A 15,182-nucleotide genomic window follows, 5' to 3' on the forward strand; every position below is an offset into this window, starting at 1 on the left:
GACGACCACAGGGTTAAAGTGCCCTCAGACTTATTTGAGGAGAACATCAGTGACTCCTGGGGCCCAGATAAAGCCCACAGTCTTTGAAGAGGCTTGGGAGGCCCCACCCACTTCCTGTCCTCCCCTCTAGTCTCAAAGCTTCAAGCCCCAGAGGTTCCTGCTACTTGAAGTCAACCAGCAGCAGAAGAGGCCCAGGCTCTGCAGGCCTGTAGGAGTCTGACCAGCAGCCCAGCTGCAGGTTCTTTGCTCCCATCTCGTGCTTAGCCAGTTTTTTTTTTCTTTTAAAAAAGGTGAAATTCAGTATGCCAAGCTGAATTTTCATACTCTAATTGCACAAAGATGTTTCCACTGTATTATATGCTCTGTCTCTGTGTGTTTGCACATGCTGTTCCCTCTGCCAGGAATGCCCCTCCCCTGAAATCTCTCTCTGGCAAACTTTGACTCATCTTGCAATGCTCAGCTCAGTCCTCAGCCCCTCCAGGGAGCCATCCCTGACTGCCTACCCCAACCTCGGACCTCAAATAGAAGGCCAAGGTTTTTTCTTGGGACCACCTTGATGACTCTTTAGCTGTCTGTCCTGTACTGTTCCCTGAGGTCAGAGACTGGATCTTATTCACATCTGTGTCCTCCATGCCCAGACCAGTACCCAGAACGTGTTATGAACTTAAAACAGTGTCTGTTGGGTGAAAAATAAAGAACTGCATGTATAGATGAGGCCATCCAGGGGCGTGGCTAAGAACTCAGACCCTGGAACCAGCCTGCCTGCGTCCAGCTTCCATTTCTGCCACTTATACGCTGTGTGACCTCAGGTAGTTTCCTTGGCTTCTCTGGGCCTCAGTTACTTCAAAGGCTAGAAGACACTGAAAGTTACGTATCTTCCAGCTCCTAACCACACATTTCATCAAGCAGTAATTTTTTTTTTTTAATCCCAGCTGATTCTAAGACTGGGAGGAAATATAAAGAAGTATAAAATACAAGAGGAAAACTAAGATGCAGAAAGAGCACCGAAGTCGGAGCCTTGACATCACTGGGCGTGGCCGTGGGTGGCCCCGCCCCCGCCCCGCCCTTCCCGCCATTCTGAGGTGCTAATTGCGGAATCTATTCGATTAGCTCATTGTTCCTCACATGCTCCTCTGTAGGTGTGTTAGCATCACCATTTTATAGGCGGGGAAACTGAGGCAAGGTGAAGTAAATACGATTTCCCAGAGTAAGCCAGCTGAGAGGTGGCTGAGCTGGGATTTGAACCCACGTAGTCCAGCCCTTGAACCAGGCACTCACCGCTTCACTGTGCCACCTCTTGCGTGTCGTTCCCTCTGCCTTCTCAAGAGATCCAGTCCCCCGCCCCCCATGGCTGAGGGCTCCCAGAGCCCCCACATCCAGTGGACCCTGTCTCAACACCGCACACACGCACGCACACGCGCACGCGCGCGCACATCCGCACACACACATGGGCACAGATCTCCACCTGAAAGAGTGTGGCTTTCTGTCCTTTCTCTGTGCAAGGGTCAGGTTCGAGCCCCACTATCACTGCCCCAGATTTGTCCAGTGACAGTCAGGACAAATGGCCAGGAAGTGGAATTCCCACAGGTAGGGGATGAACACCCCACACCAGGGCCTTCCTCCCCTGTCTTCACTCAGGAACCTCACAGACGGCCTGGGCGCCACACCTCTGGCCAACTCAGGGCCTTTGCCCTTGTTGTTCCCTTGGGCCTCAGCTGCTCTGCTCTGCCGATTGCGGTCAGCCTGCCCGCCTCCCTCTTCTGGTTCAGGTCTCAGCATGGATGAAACCTCTGCCAGAGGCCTTCTCCACCCTGGACCATCCTGGGAGCATCCTGCATGGGGAGCGGGATGGCGCAGTGGTCCACGGGGGTGGGCTGGAGTGGCTCTCCAGCATGCAAGGCACTCTGCTCACAGCCAGATTAGAAGCAAATGACATCGTCTCTGTGCTTCTGCTTCCCGTCTGAAAAATGAGATCACCTCTCAGTCCTCACCTAGCAGAAGTGAGTGAGAGGATGGGCACAAGGCAGAGTCCATGCTGGCTGTGGAGACAGGCCGAGGGGAATCACTGCCCAGGGCCCTCGGGAGAGCATCCAGCCTGCACAGAGCCCAGACCTGGGGGAGAGGAAAGGAGTCAAGGCCTCTTTCCAAGAAGGGAAGAGAGACAACATGACACCAAAAGGAATAAACTCTGGACACAGGGGACAGCCTGGATGGAGCTCAGGGCATTGTGCTGTGTGGACAAAGCCACTCTCAGAAGACTGTATGCTGGGACCCCATTCACATATCACTCTCAACATAAAAATTATACACATAAGCGGGGAGCGCAGATCAGTGGTTGCAGGCGTTGGGGTGGTGAGGGGGGTGGCCACAGGGGGTAGCACGAGAGATTTTTTTTCTGGAATGACAGAACAGTTCTGTATCCTGATTGGGGTGGTGGTTACACAAATCTACATGCAATAACATTCACAGAACTATATACAAAGAGAAAAAGAGAGAGCATGGAAAAGCAGGAGAAATCTAAATAAGGTCTGTGGTTTGGTTCCTAGTACTGTGCCTGTCAGCTTCCAGGTCCTGGCCGTCGCATTATGGTTTTGTAAGATGCTGTCACTGGGTAGCTGGGGGAAGGCCGTGCGGGAGCTCTCTAAATTATTTTTGCAACTTCTCTGCAAGTCTAAGATGACTTCAGAATAAAAACACTAAGACTACTTCATCCAGCAGCAGCAGAATGCACACTCTTCTCGAGCTCACAAGATAGACCACTAAGACAGGTCATAAAATACACCTCATGTTTAAAAGAACACCCACCATACAATGTACACGCTCAGACAGTCAGGGACAGAAGGATGGCTGGGAAACCCCAAGATACTTGGAGATGAAAGAACACTCTTCTAAATAACACATGAGTCAAAGAAGAAATCTCAAGAGAGATAGTTAAAGATCCTGAGCTACATGAGAGTGAAAATACAGCGCATCAGCATTTGGGGGAACGCAGTGAGCACGGTTCTTAGAGGGAAATTGATGCGTCTTTCAGAAGACGCGTCTAAAATCAATCATCTGAGCTTCTATCTTAGGAAACTAGAAAAAAGGAGAGCAAATTCAACTCAAAGTAGGCAGAAGAAACAAAAAAAGACACTGAGAAGATCCCGTTTGAAGTCTTGGTGGTCTGTGTGCAATTTATTAACAAAATTCCAGGTGGTATGCCCCCTGCGTGACGGTAGTTTTTTGGCTTCTTAGCTGTGAGTCAATACCTGTCTGCAGCTTGAGTGTGGCCGCCCACCTCTTTTGGTTTCTTTGGAGTCCCTGAATTGGTGTCTCTGAAGTCAGAGTTGGCATCCAGCTTCTGCCTCTCACTGGCAGAGCGGGTTCTGCAGGTGGCGCATCCCTGCCAGCCTGGATGGGCTCAGCTGGTACACCAGGAGGCCAGGGTGCAGCTCGGCTCCCTGAAGGTTAGTGGTCCTTCTTGTTCTCCGAGCTTCATTACCTGTGTGCTGGAATGGAGGTGGGGCTTGTCCCTGTGGGCAAAGAGCTCTACCTGGGCCCTGCTGCCCACTGCCAGGAAGGTGGGTTTCCTGAGCAGATCACAGTGGCTGCAGGGACAACTGCCCATCTGCCCACCCGGCCAAAGCCAACAATGAAGGAAACTCTGCGGGGACAGTGACTGTAATTCAGTAACTCCACCCAGCCAAGAAATGAGCCCGGGAGGCCCAAGGCTTGCACCCCGCGCCCAGATAAATCACTCTCCTCCTGGGTGCTGGTGGGGAGGGTGGATAGGATAGTGACTCAGGGAGACAGGGGAACAGAGCACCTGGTGGCATTGTTACCATTGCTATTGGTATCATCTACCCTGAAATACCTCTGCCTCCTCACCACCTCACACCCATCAGGATGGCCATGGTCAAAAAGACTCCAAGAATAACACGTGTTAGTGAGGCTGTGGAGGATCCGGGACTCTCACCCACGGCTGGTGGGAATGTCAATGGTGCAGCCACTGTGGAAACACTATGGTGGTTCCTCAAAATATTGAAAAGAGAACCACCATGTGATCCAGCAACTCCACTTCTGGGTGCATATCCCCCACACTGAAAGTGGGGTCTCAAAGAGATATTTATACCCCCCACACCCCCTTCATAGCAGCATTACTCACAATAGCCAAAAGGTAGAAGCAATCCAAGTGTCCAGCAACAGGATAAACAAGATGTGGACCGTCCACACAATGGGATATTTTTCAGCCTTAAAAAGGAAAGAAATCCTTTTGATATCTTGTAATAACCTATAATGGAAAAGAATCTGAAAAAGAATATATATATATATATACATACACAACAGAATCACTTTGATGCACACCTGAAACTAACATAACATTGTAAGTCAACTATACTTCAGTAAAAAAAGAAATTGTCACACACTACAACGTGGATGAAACTTGAAGACATTATGCTCAATGAAATAACCTAGTTACAAGAAGACAAATACTGCGTGATTGTCCTCACATGGGGTCCTCAGAGTAGTCAAATCCACTGAGGCAGAAACTGTAAGTCTGGTCCCCAGGGGCTGGGGGAGTTGGGGTGGGGAGCTGTTGAACGTGGACAGAGTTTCAGTTTTGCAAGATGAAGGGTTGTGGAGAGGGATGGTGCTGACAGCTGCACACGGTGTGAATGTACTTAATGCCACTGAACTGGACGCCGAAAAAATGGTTAAGATGGTAAGTTATGTTATGTGTATTTTACCACAATTTTTTGGAGAAAAGAATAACAATGATTGAACTATAAAAAAATTACAGAAAAAAAAAAATCAAAGAACACTTACGTTTGCAACTCGAATGCCTTCCTGAACAATCTTATAAAGCAGTAGTGCTGGCACTTGAACTTCAATCTGTCCCAAACTACCCACAATTGTCACATCACTAACATGCCTCTTAAACCCTCCCATCCTGCTGGTTCTTATCTCGAGTCATAGTGTCACAGGGAACCATGGGCTACTGAGAAAGTCTCTGGTGAACATTTCACAATCTAGACAGTGACAGATACTTTGTATGAGGGGAAGGGAGGTGGTGTAGGAGGGGAGGGGGTCTGTTTTTTTTCCCCCTAGGAAAACACTGAAATCAGTTTTGCCAGGACAAGGAGCTGAATTAACATCAGTCCTGGACATTCATTCACATGCGTTTCGAGCTCCTGTCGTGTGCCCAGCACTGTGCCAGGTGCTACAGATTCGGGGCCGCACAAAATGGACAAAGGCCACGCTCCTTGCCCTAGTGGGGGAGTCAGAAAAACAACAAGCAAATAAATAAATGAGCATGCTTGTTTCAGGAGAGAGAAGAGCAGGGGGGCGAGGACAGCAAACAGGGAGAGGGGTGTTGCCCTCAGCTACTGTCCCCACCCCCCCACGCCCGGTGCAAGGCGAGCAGCCAGCTGTGGTCCTCGCACTGTGAACCCCTCTGGTGGACAGGGTCTGGTGGCTCTGCCTGCCAGATGCTGGTGCGTTTAAGTCCTGAAGGCTGGGGGCGACCAGCTGCTTTAAGGTGGCTGTTCCTTCTCCCACAGCGCCCCTTTCTGGGAAGGAGCTGTTACTGCAGCCAAGGACACTTGGAATTACAGGAGCATTTGTCCCAGTCACTCCCTTCCTCCTACCCCGGGGTCTCCCGCAATCATAGGCTGACCCCTCCCCTTTGAGGATGAAAATCACAGAGAAGAATCTCATTCTAAAAGAAATGCATTTCCTTCTCTATTACTGGGACTAAGGATTTAGGTCACTTTGGAAAATGTTGTTTTACAAATGATTTTTAACCTTTTATAAAAGAAGTCTCTAGAAAGATAGTTCTACGCGTTCTAGATCAGCATCCCTGAGGCACGGTAAGAACGCGGCCTTCCTGGAGCCCCAGGAATACCCCTGCGGACTTAGTAAGTTTAGTCCATGAACTTTGGGTTGGACTAAGTGCGTGTCTGAGTCTCTCGCTCGCACTGGCCTGTCCAGTTCTTGGGAGAAAAACCACATCTTATTTGCCATTAGGTCTTCAGCCCTCCCATGGTGCTTGATTTCCCAGTAAACATGTGACTGAGTTACTGTTTTTGCCAGTCTGCCCCACAAGCCTCACGGGGTGCCCAGCTTTCTTCTAGCTGTATTCACTCTGCAGGTCTGCGTCACTCACTCAGGTGTTGAGCGTGCTGGGCACGAGGTGAGCATAGAGCCCAGGAGGAGCAGGACCGTCAGAGCCCGTGCCCGCCTGGAGGTGTGTGAGGATGTCATCACACAACGACCCAGACACAACAGTGGTGAGTGCCATGTGGGGGACATGCCTGGCATGTCCCAGGACCGAGGTGAAGCTGGAAGGATGTTGAGTGACGGAGGGGAGAGAAGCCCAGGCCACGGTCTGTGAGGGTGTGGGGACCAGATCCTGCAGGCTGACCACAGCACAAATTTTGGATTTTATTTGAACATAATGAGGGAAATCTATGAGGGTTTAAGGCAAAGCCCAACGTGTCTGATTTCTGGTTTTTAAAGACCCCTCTGGCCGCCGTGTGCTATGTGAAACGTGGCTTGGAGAGGGGATGGGGGAAGCAGGAAACCATTAAGGTTCGGCTGAGTGGCCCCGGTGAGATGTTAACTCTGGTTTTAGTTTTTTAAAGAAATCTCCATACTGTTTTCCATACTGACGGCACCAAATTACATTCCCAACACGTAGGACAGAACTCACATTCTTACATTCATGATGGACCCACCTCCTCACACGTGGTCCAAGACTCATAGTCCTAAAAGTTCTGGCTTGGAGGATAAGAAGCCACAAGGTGCTTACTACCTCATTTGTACCCAATTTTATACATGTGAATAATTAGTACCCAATTGTATGTATGCGTCCAAAGTGACTCCTGGATGCCCGAGGCTGCCTGTGGACAAGGGATATCCTGTGCATTCCTGAAAACTCAAAGTAATTATTGTGCTCTCAGGTGTGAAGTGAACGTGTTAACTGACTCCAGTATGATTGTTAGGGTGCTCCTCTCAAACCTTCTTAGACCCCAGCCCCATCCCTGTTTATTCTTCTAGGAAGTAGGGGAGCCCTAGACCCCAGCAGCAGAGATGGTCTGCAGGGCTCACCGAGGACAAAAACTGGGCCTCACTCTACTGCTTCAGGAGTGGGAGCCTCTCTCCCAACTTGTTACAGATTTAGCTAGAGGGGGAAGGACCAGTTTTCCAAGATCCACAAGGGTCTTCTTAATTCTCCAGCTGGTAAGAGGTGGGAGAGGAGGGAGCCAGGAGGTCTGAAGGTGGTCTGGTAGTGCCAAAGAGAGCTGGGGTGTGCCTGGCTCCCCCAACCCGCATTCTAGAACAGAAAAGTGACTTTTATCTAATGTGTCTGTACTTTGCAAGTCTGCTTCAAGTCCACGTTCCAGACAAGGCCCCGCACTCGCCTCTATGTCGAAACCTCTGGGACACCACTAATTAACCAAGAGAATTTCAGAGCCCAAGTTCCCTTAGAGGTAAGGGACACATATAAGCAAATTATCTTCTAAACCAGGACTGTTTTTTTTAAATGTCCTGCCAGTAAACTGTTTATAATTAGCTTTAAAAACTGTTAAGCTGAATTTCACTTTCACTGGTTATTATACTTTTAATTTTCTCAACACAATTTACTTTCTCATATATATATACATATACATATTTATATATATAAGTATATATATATATATATATAGCAACATTATCTATTTCTAGTTAGGAAAGTTTTACTTTATAGCCCACTTGTTAACTTATGTGTTCTGGAATTTGGGGTTTCTATTATGCAGATATTAAATCTCAGCTTTAAAGTTATTCAACTTTTTCGTAATTTGTCTTAATTACTGACTTTTTAATATTCACAAGTTTAAAAACCACTTTAGTAATATACATGTTATGTAAAGAAGCTATTTTCATATTCAGTGAGTATGTCATAGGCATATAAATCCTTAGAGCACTGCCCAGCAGTCGCCAGATACTAAATGTAGGTTACTCATTCTTTCCACTTCTAAATTCAGTTCTTCAATTTGTCAGTGAGCTGCCTGAATTAAAAAATGTAACTGTGTTACACAGAAGGTCCATGAAAGCTAAGGTTGAGATTACAAGATCAGATTCTTCGTAATACAGAGCTAAGTGAGAATACACCTACTCAATCAACCTCAACGACCTGTGACAAATGGCACAAAAGCAGCCTGAGCTGTATGCTTGTCTGAGCTCTGCTGACTACAATGACCACCTTATAAAACAGACGAAAACCAGAATCAAAGCCTGAGCTGTATGCTTGTCTGAGCTCTGCTGACTACAATGACCACCTTATAAAACAGACGAAAACCAGAATCAAAGCCTGTTGTAGCTGCACGGGATCTTTAGAAGTCCATGTTGTCAGGTTGTGAAAGAACAAAATCCTAGCACCCGCCGTTCACACAAATGATTTAAGAATTCTTTCCCCTCAAAATGAACAGTTAAACCATTGTCATTAATAATTCTGTGAAACAGTAGCTAACATTTGGGGTGCTCCTCTCAAAGCTTCTTAGACCCCAGCCCCAAGCCACTTTTCTTTTTCCCACTCCTAAAATCATATGCACAACATGTCAACTTTCAAACAAAGAAGGGAAATATGTAAAGTCCCTTTCAGATGGAAAGCGTTTTCAGTAAAACTTAAATTTTTTATTATTTAAATGATAAACCAAATGTTGGCAATTACGTATAGACCTTCTTGCTGTGGACAAATTAAGATTGTGAGGTTGTACTTTCAGAATCAGCCTCAGAATTAGTTGCAGTAAGTCAATACTTTCTCAGAAACTGTATAATTTCCTTCGGCTTACAATCCATTATATGGAAAGCTTAGTATAATGTTTAATAATTTACCTTCTACCCTAAAAGTAAACTATAGAAAACGGAATCACTGTTAGGATCGAAATAACAAGGCTTTAAAGGTTCAGTAGTTTTTCTTAAGAGTATACAAATATACAAATCTTGAAAAAGTAACAGTTAACCTGTAAAATCCATAAAAATAACATTTCTGGCACAGTGAACCAAGTTCATTCATTTTACTTCCCGGATTCCCCTCCCCCCACCCCGCTCCGCACCAGTTTTCAAGTTTGAACTGGAAGACGTAGAAAATCATTCATCTACGTGAAACAGTGAAGACAGAGGGAAATTGTGCAAAAAAAACAAAAAAACTTTAAAATTCCATACACCAATGTCATGTATGTCTAGTAACAGGACTTCCAACTGATTTAATTAATACTCAAGATAATTTGAGACCGTGTCCTCCTGCAGCACTGCCCGGCGGACTCAGATTTAAGGTCTTTCGCCGCAACAGGGAAAGTGGTCTTCGGTCCGAAACAGGACGGGGGGTTCGTAGCCGGTCGGCTGTGACCTGCTGGAAGGCGCCTTGTTGAAGAAGGAGGGCACGTTAATGGTGTGCAGAAATTTCCTGAATGTGCTGGGAAAAGTCCCCAGCTCGGCCTCCGCCCTGGCGACCTGCTCCTCCAACCTGGCCACGCTGGAGCCGATCATCCCGACGAAGGCCTCGAGCCGGTCGATCTTGCTGTAGACCCGCCGCATCTCGGTGGCCTTCGCGTAGATGCGCGGCACGCCCTCGCTGACGACGTGGGAGGAGTCGCCGCGCAGCATGTCCAGCATGCCCACAAACTCGTCCACCCTGGTGAGCAGGTCCTCCAGGCTCGCGTCCAGCGCCTCGACCTCAGGCCGCACCCCCGCGCCGGGCAGCAGGCAGGCGGCGTAGCCCGCGGCGGCGCGGCGCAGCAGCGGCAGGTCCCGGCCCGGCGCGCCCAGCTCGCCGCTCTCGTCCTCCCACGGCCCCGAGGCGCTGCTGTGGCTCTGGGACACATTGCCGCTGTCCCCGCTCCAGGCCGCAACCTGGGGCTCGGCCTCCTCTGCCGGCCCCTCGCGGGGCGGCCCGCAGTCCACCGGCCGATCCTCCATGACCAGCGACGGCCCGGACTGCCAGCCCCGCTTCCGGTCTCCGCGCGCACGCGCACGCACAACATGCAGGCCCACTTCCGGCCACCGCGCTAGCACGTACGCGCACGCGCACCCGCTCGCCCGCGCACGTGCACGCGCGCACACCCACAGCACTTTTTTAAAAAAAATAATAAGGTGTAACAGGAATACGATAAAGTTCATGCATCTTAAGTGTACACACTGATTACTTTTTACATATTCATACAACCATGTAATCTCCATTCAGGTCAAGATGTAGAATATGTCCAGGACCCATGAAGATCTCCCTCCCGCCCTTAGTTTCTTCTGGCTGTTTATAGTAAATTGAGAGAGAAGAGAGAGAAGCAAGAGGGTGGACTGATAAACTTTTATATTCTTGATGAGTTTGAAAGTTCTCAGCTTCTTCGGATGATTAAAATAAAGAAACAAAATTAAGAAATGGCTTTATAGTAGGGATCAAATCCCGGACACTGCCAGAAAAACCAAGGAATTGTGACTCTAAAATATCTCTTAATCAATAGTCAATCAAAGAAAGAAATGGGGAATTTTATTCAAGCCAGCCTGAGGATTATAATCTAAGAGACAATCTTTCAGAAAGTGCTGAGGGCTGTTCCGCCAGTTGGGGGTCAAAGCACAATTACATGTTCTCCAGACAAAGGGTTACTCAACAAGGAACATACCGACAGTTTACATGGTCCATATCTACACCTACAAGGCGAGTAGTGGGTCACCGTGAGCCCTTACAGGCTTGAGAAAGGAATGTTATCTTCTAAGGCGTTACCTTCCTTGTGCCAGGAGAAAACTGCTTTTTGGGGGGGGGATGAGGGGTGGCAAGCAGGCACTCCTGAGACTTCTAAAGGAATCTAGTTAATGTATAATGCAGATACACCATCCAGTCTAAAGAGGGATAGTGGCCCAAATGGGCAGAGAGAGAATTTTATTTTTAAAAGTAATCCTGTCCTGCCTTAAAATAATTTCATATCATCAAACTCCACCCCCTTTAGTGGCCTAATATATTGTTAAATAAGAAAAAGTCAACTTTGTCTAAAATATTTGCTCCCATTTTCCAGTTGCTCCATTATTATGTGTTGAATGGAGAAAAACAGAGAGGAAAATGATGTAAAATCTTAAAAAAAAATCTCAAATATCAAAGATGGTGGCTCAAAGTACCATTTAGTCAGAATAACAGTTCTTTAAAGAGATTGAAGATGTGCCTCACAGAATCTCTCTAACAATAGGGTCTCTAGGAAGCTTAAGGACCTGTCCCTTGGCATTATCAACAGAAGCCCATTGTAGAGATGGGCTTATCCAAAGGGATTTGAAGGTGGGCCTTTTGTCTAATGGAGTCTAATGAGATTCACAGGAAAACTACAGTTTTTTAAGATCATTATATCAGAAGAAACAATGCAGCTTGGACTAGAAGGGACTGAGATGGTACAAAATGAAAGGCCTTTGGACCCTCCAAACTTCTAGAAGCATGAACAGGATGAGAAAATTACTCATCTGTAAACTCATGCTACATGAAAAAGGAAGTGTGCTTCAAAGGGTGGAGCCAAGAGCCTAGATGATAGAGCTGAGACACGGAGAATTATTCCTCAACTTTGAGAGTGGGCCGAAGAATTACTACGCACCAGTGACTCACTTGTGGCTCCCATTTCTCCTCTTATTTGAACAGGAATGCTCGTAACAGTTATCCTAGGCCTGTCCAACAACTGTATATTGGATGTGTGGGGGCAAATAATTTCTTTCTTTAGTTTTAAACTTCTACAGATCGGGTAGAACTGTGGTCTAGGGTCTGGACTTAAGACACCACAGTCATGGAGACTTACCCACATTTGACCTAATTTAGATAGCAAAATTCTGGACTTAGAGATGATGCTACAATAGGATGCCACTTTTGGGTACCTTGGGTGAGGGTATGGCTTGCATGTTAGAGGGACATGAATCATTAGTGGCTGGAGAGCAGACTGTGGTGGCCAGCCTTCAAGGTGACCCCCAATGGTCTCCACCTCTTGTTGTTCATGCTCTTGTATATTCCTCCCCGTTGAGTGTGTACTAGACATGGTGACTCACTCACAGTAAACAGAAAAAGGCAGCAATGGTGGTCTGTGAATTAAGAGGTTAGGTCATAAGAGGAGATGTTATTTCTTTCTTTCAAATCATTTGCTCTGGGGAAAACCAGCTGACTTCTTGTGGACATCTGTGGAGAAAGCTACATAGCAAGGAACTGAGGTCTTTTACCAACAGCTAGCAAAAAACAGCCTCCTTCCAATAACCGCATGAGTAAGCCATCTTGGAAGTGAATCCTCCAGCCCCATGCAAGCCCAGAGATGACTGCAGACCCAACTGATACCTTGACTACAGCCTAATTAAATGTCCTGTGCTGAAACTATGTGAGATAATAAATACCTGTTATTTCAAGCTGCTAAACTTTGGGGCAATTTGTTATGCAGCAATAGATAGTTAATATAGCATTGAAGGAATATACAATTTATTTATTTTATTTATTTATTCTCTTGCTGATGAATATTTATGTTGTTTTAGCTTTAGGGCTATTATAATGAAGCTGCTATGAATATTCTTCTGTGTATCTTTTTGTGGAAAAATGTACTCAGTCTCTTTACTGTAAACCAAAGCATCAAATTGGTTAGGTCATAGGGTTGGTTCATGCTTAGTCTTAGGAGATAGTGCCAAATAGTTTTCCAAAGTTGTGCCAATTTACATTCCTATTGTTATGGACTGAATGTATATGTCTCCCCCCACCACCCCAAATTCACTTGTTGAAGCCCTAACACCCAGTGTGACTGTATTTGTAGCAAGGAATTAATTAAGGTTAAGTGAGGTCATGAGAGTGGAGTGCTGATCTGATAGGATTAGTGTTCCTGTAAGAAGAGACACCAGAGCTCGTTGCTCTCTCCCTCCCCACCCCGCCCCCACCTGTACGCGCACAAAAAGGTCATGTGAGGACTATGGCAAGAATGTGACCATCTGTACACCAGGAAGAGATTTCATCAGAAACTGAATATACTGGCACCTTGATCATAAACTTCTAGCCTCCAAAACTGCGAAGGGGAAAAAGTCTGTTATTTATGCTACCCAGTCTGCGGTATTTTGTAGTGGCAGTCTGAGCAGACTAAGACACCCATTAAGAATGTATGAGAGTCCCAGGTGTTCCACATCTTCCCCAATACTTGGTAGTGTCAATATTTTACAGTTTAGCCATTCTAGGGGATGTATAGTGCTATCTCATTGTGGTTTTAATTTGCATTTCCCTGTTGAATCATGCAATCTAGCACCTTTTTATATACTTACTGGCCATTTGTATGTTTCCTTTTGTGAAGTGCCAGCTCAAGTCTTTCTCCCTTTTTTAAATTGAATTTTTCTCATTGATCTGTAGAAATTCTTAGTACAGTTTGAATATAAGTCCTTTTTCAGTTATGTGTATTGAAAATACTTCCTCTCACTCTGTGGTGTGCCCTTTCACTCTCTTAATGGTGTCTTTTGATGAACAAAAGTTCATGATTTTTATAAAGTCCAATTTATTAAACGAAAGTTTTGGGAGTGAAAGGGGGCACTACTAATAATCACATCTAGACAGGAGGTGTGAAATCTTGGGGAAACCATGTCATATGATTATTAGGGGCCATATGGATCTCATGTTATGATCATTAAGGATCATACATTTAATGCCCACCCTAGGGTAACAGGTGGAAATTGAGACACAGAGAGATGTGTTCAGGTTAACCAACTTGTCCAAGGTTGTTGAGTAAGTAATGGGAGGAACAAGGACCTAATTCTGGATTTGTCTAACTCCAGAACATTTGGCATCAAGTACCCCCACATACTGTCCTGTAATAATTATAATACTTCCACCACTAATATCTACTGCATTGATATTTGCAAAACACTGTCAATCACATCATCTTGTTAGAGCAGGCAGATAGCTAGATATGAGCAGAGAAAGGGGGACCCAGACCAAATGGCAGCAACTGGACAAAAAGGAGGGTCATGGGCCAAATGAGGAATCTCTACATCATGTAAGCACCAGGGGTCTCTGGGCAGAGAAAGGAAAGCAGGAACCTCTGGGCTGATAAGTAGTCACACATTTGGGGGTAACAAGTGGCCTGGGGGCCAACAAAGAAAAGTGGGAAATGGTAGGAATCTCCAGTGTCTGAATGTAACCTTTTGCTCATTATGTCTTCATGTCAGTAAAATTAGCCTTGCAGATTAGATGTACCCATCATAAACTGGCACCATGACACTTCTGATCCAGACTAAATAAGGACAAAAACCCCTCCCTCCTTTGGAATGAAAATCAGGGAATAAGACCACAAACCCTTCCCTCCCCAGTGAATATTTCACTCATTCATTGCTACACTCTATATAACCAACTTGCCAAGGAAACTCAGGGCAGCCACTCACCTGAGCCTGCCCACTCTCCCCTTGAGAGTGTACTGTCTACCCCTTAATAAATCCTCACTTAACTTTCTTAACCTCTGCTACTTGTCTCTAAACTCTTTTTGCGATGGGACAAGAACCTCACTTACATCTCTTACTGTTACAGCAAAGTGTTACAGCTCAAGTGTTACAGCAACCTGGATCCTGGTGAGAAACCAAGTAGCACTCAGAGGGTTGGAGAACTCTGGTTTATCACACCAGCAGGCCCAAAGGAGTTAACACTCCAAGCTCTGGACCCTGTCTGTAGGTTTATGTAGGCTTTTATAAGCTACCAGTCTAGACTTTGCAAAATTTTGCAACATCATATGCAAATAAGGTATTAGAAATGGACCAATCAGGAGTGATAGAATTGGACCAATCAGGAGTGAGCTTTGGGGACCAATAGAATCTTAGGGGTAAATTCCGCTTTCCTAGAAGCAAGCCATTTTACAGAAGCAAAAAGCCAGATAATACCACAGAGCCAGGGAACTGGATGGCACTGGTGGGAAAGTAGTGGCCCTGCCTGGGGGTCCTGCTGGTCTTTTCATGGGGCTTCCCACCTCTTTCCCAATGACAAATATGCTCTCTTGGACCACTGGTCTTTATTTATCAGTACAGGAAAACTGAAAGCTCTGATCTGTGGCACTTGTGTGAGCAGGATTCCCTGCATACTAATGTTAGCATGGCACTGGGTGAACAAGCCTAGAAACAGACTCCATTCAGTCCACAATGCACACTACTGGTGCGCAAACATTTTTGTTCAATGAGTATTAAAGCAACATTTACTG

At 46.2% G+C, this 15,182-nt stretch overlaps 1 protein-coding gene across 1 annotated transcript; it reads right to left on the reverse strand.

Moving 5' to 3' along the window:
* Nucleotides 1–8,633: 8,633 nt before the first annotated feature.
* On the reverse strand, nt 8,634–9,989 carry BLOC1S4 (biogenesis of lysosomal organelles complex 1 subunit 4). The gene has a single exon (XM_032493642.1). It carries the CDS (start codon nt 9,937–9,939, stop codon nt 9,292–9,294), a length of 648 nt encoding a protein of 215 aa, XP_032349533.1. The 5' UTR covers nt 9,940–9,989; the 3' UTR covers nt 8,634–9,291.
* Between the last annotated feature and the right edge of the window lie 5,193 nt (nt 9,990–15,182).

The sequence above is a fragment of the Camelus ferus genome, chromosome 2 (genome assembly GCF_009834535.1).
Source record: "Camelus ferus isolate YT-003-E chromosome 2, BCGSAC_Cfer_1.0, whole genome shotgun sequence".
Classification (NCBI taxonomy): Eukaryota; Metazoa; Chordata; class Mammalia; order Artiodactyla; family Camelidae; genus Camelus; species Camelus ferus.

What these genes read in the sequence shown, in the direction of transcription:
- BLOC1S4 (XM_032493642.1), bottom strand. Translation starts at nt 9,939, where the DNA reads ATGGAGGATCGGCCGGTGGACTGCGGGCCGCCCCGCGAGGGGCCGGCA.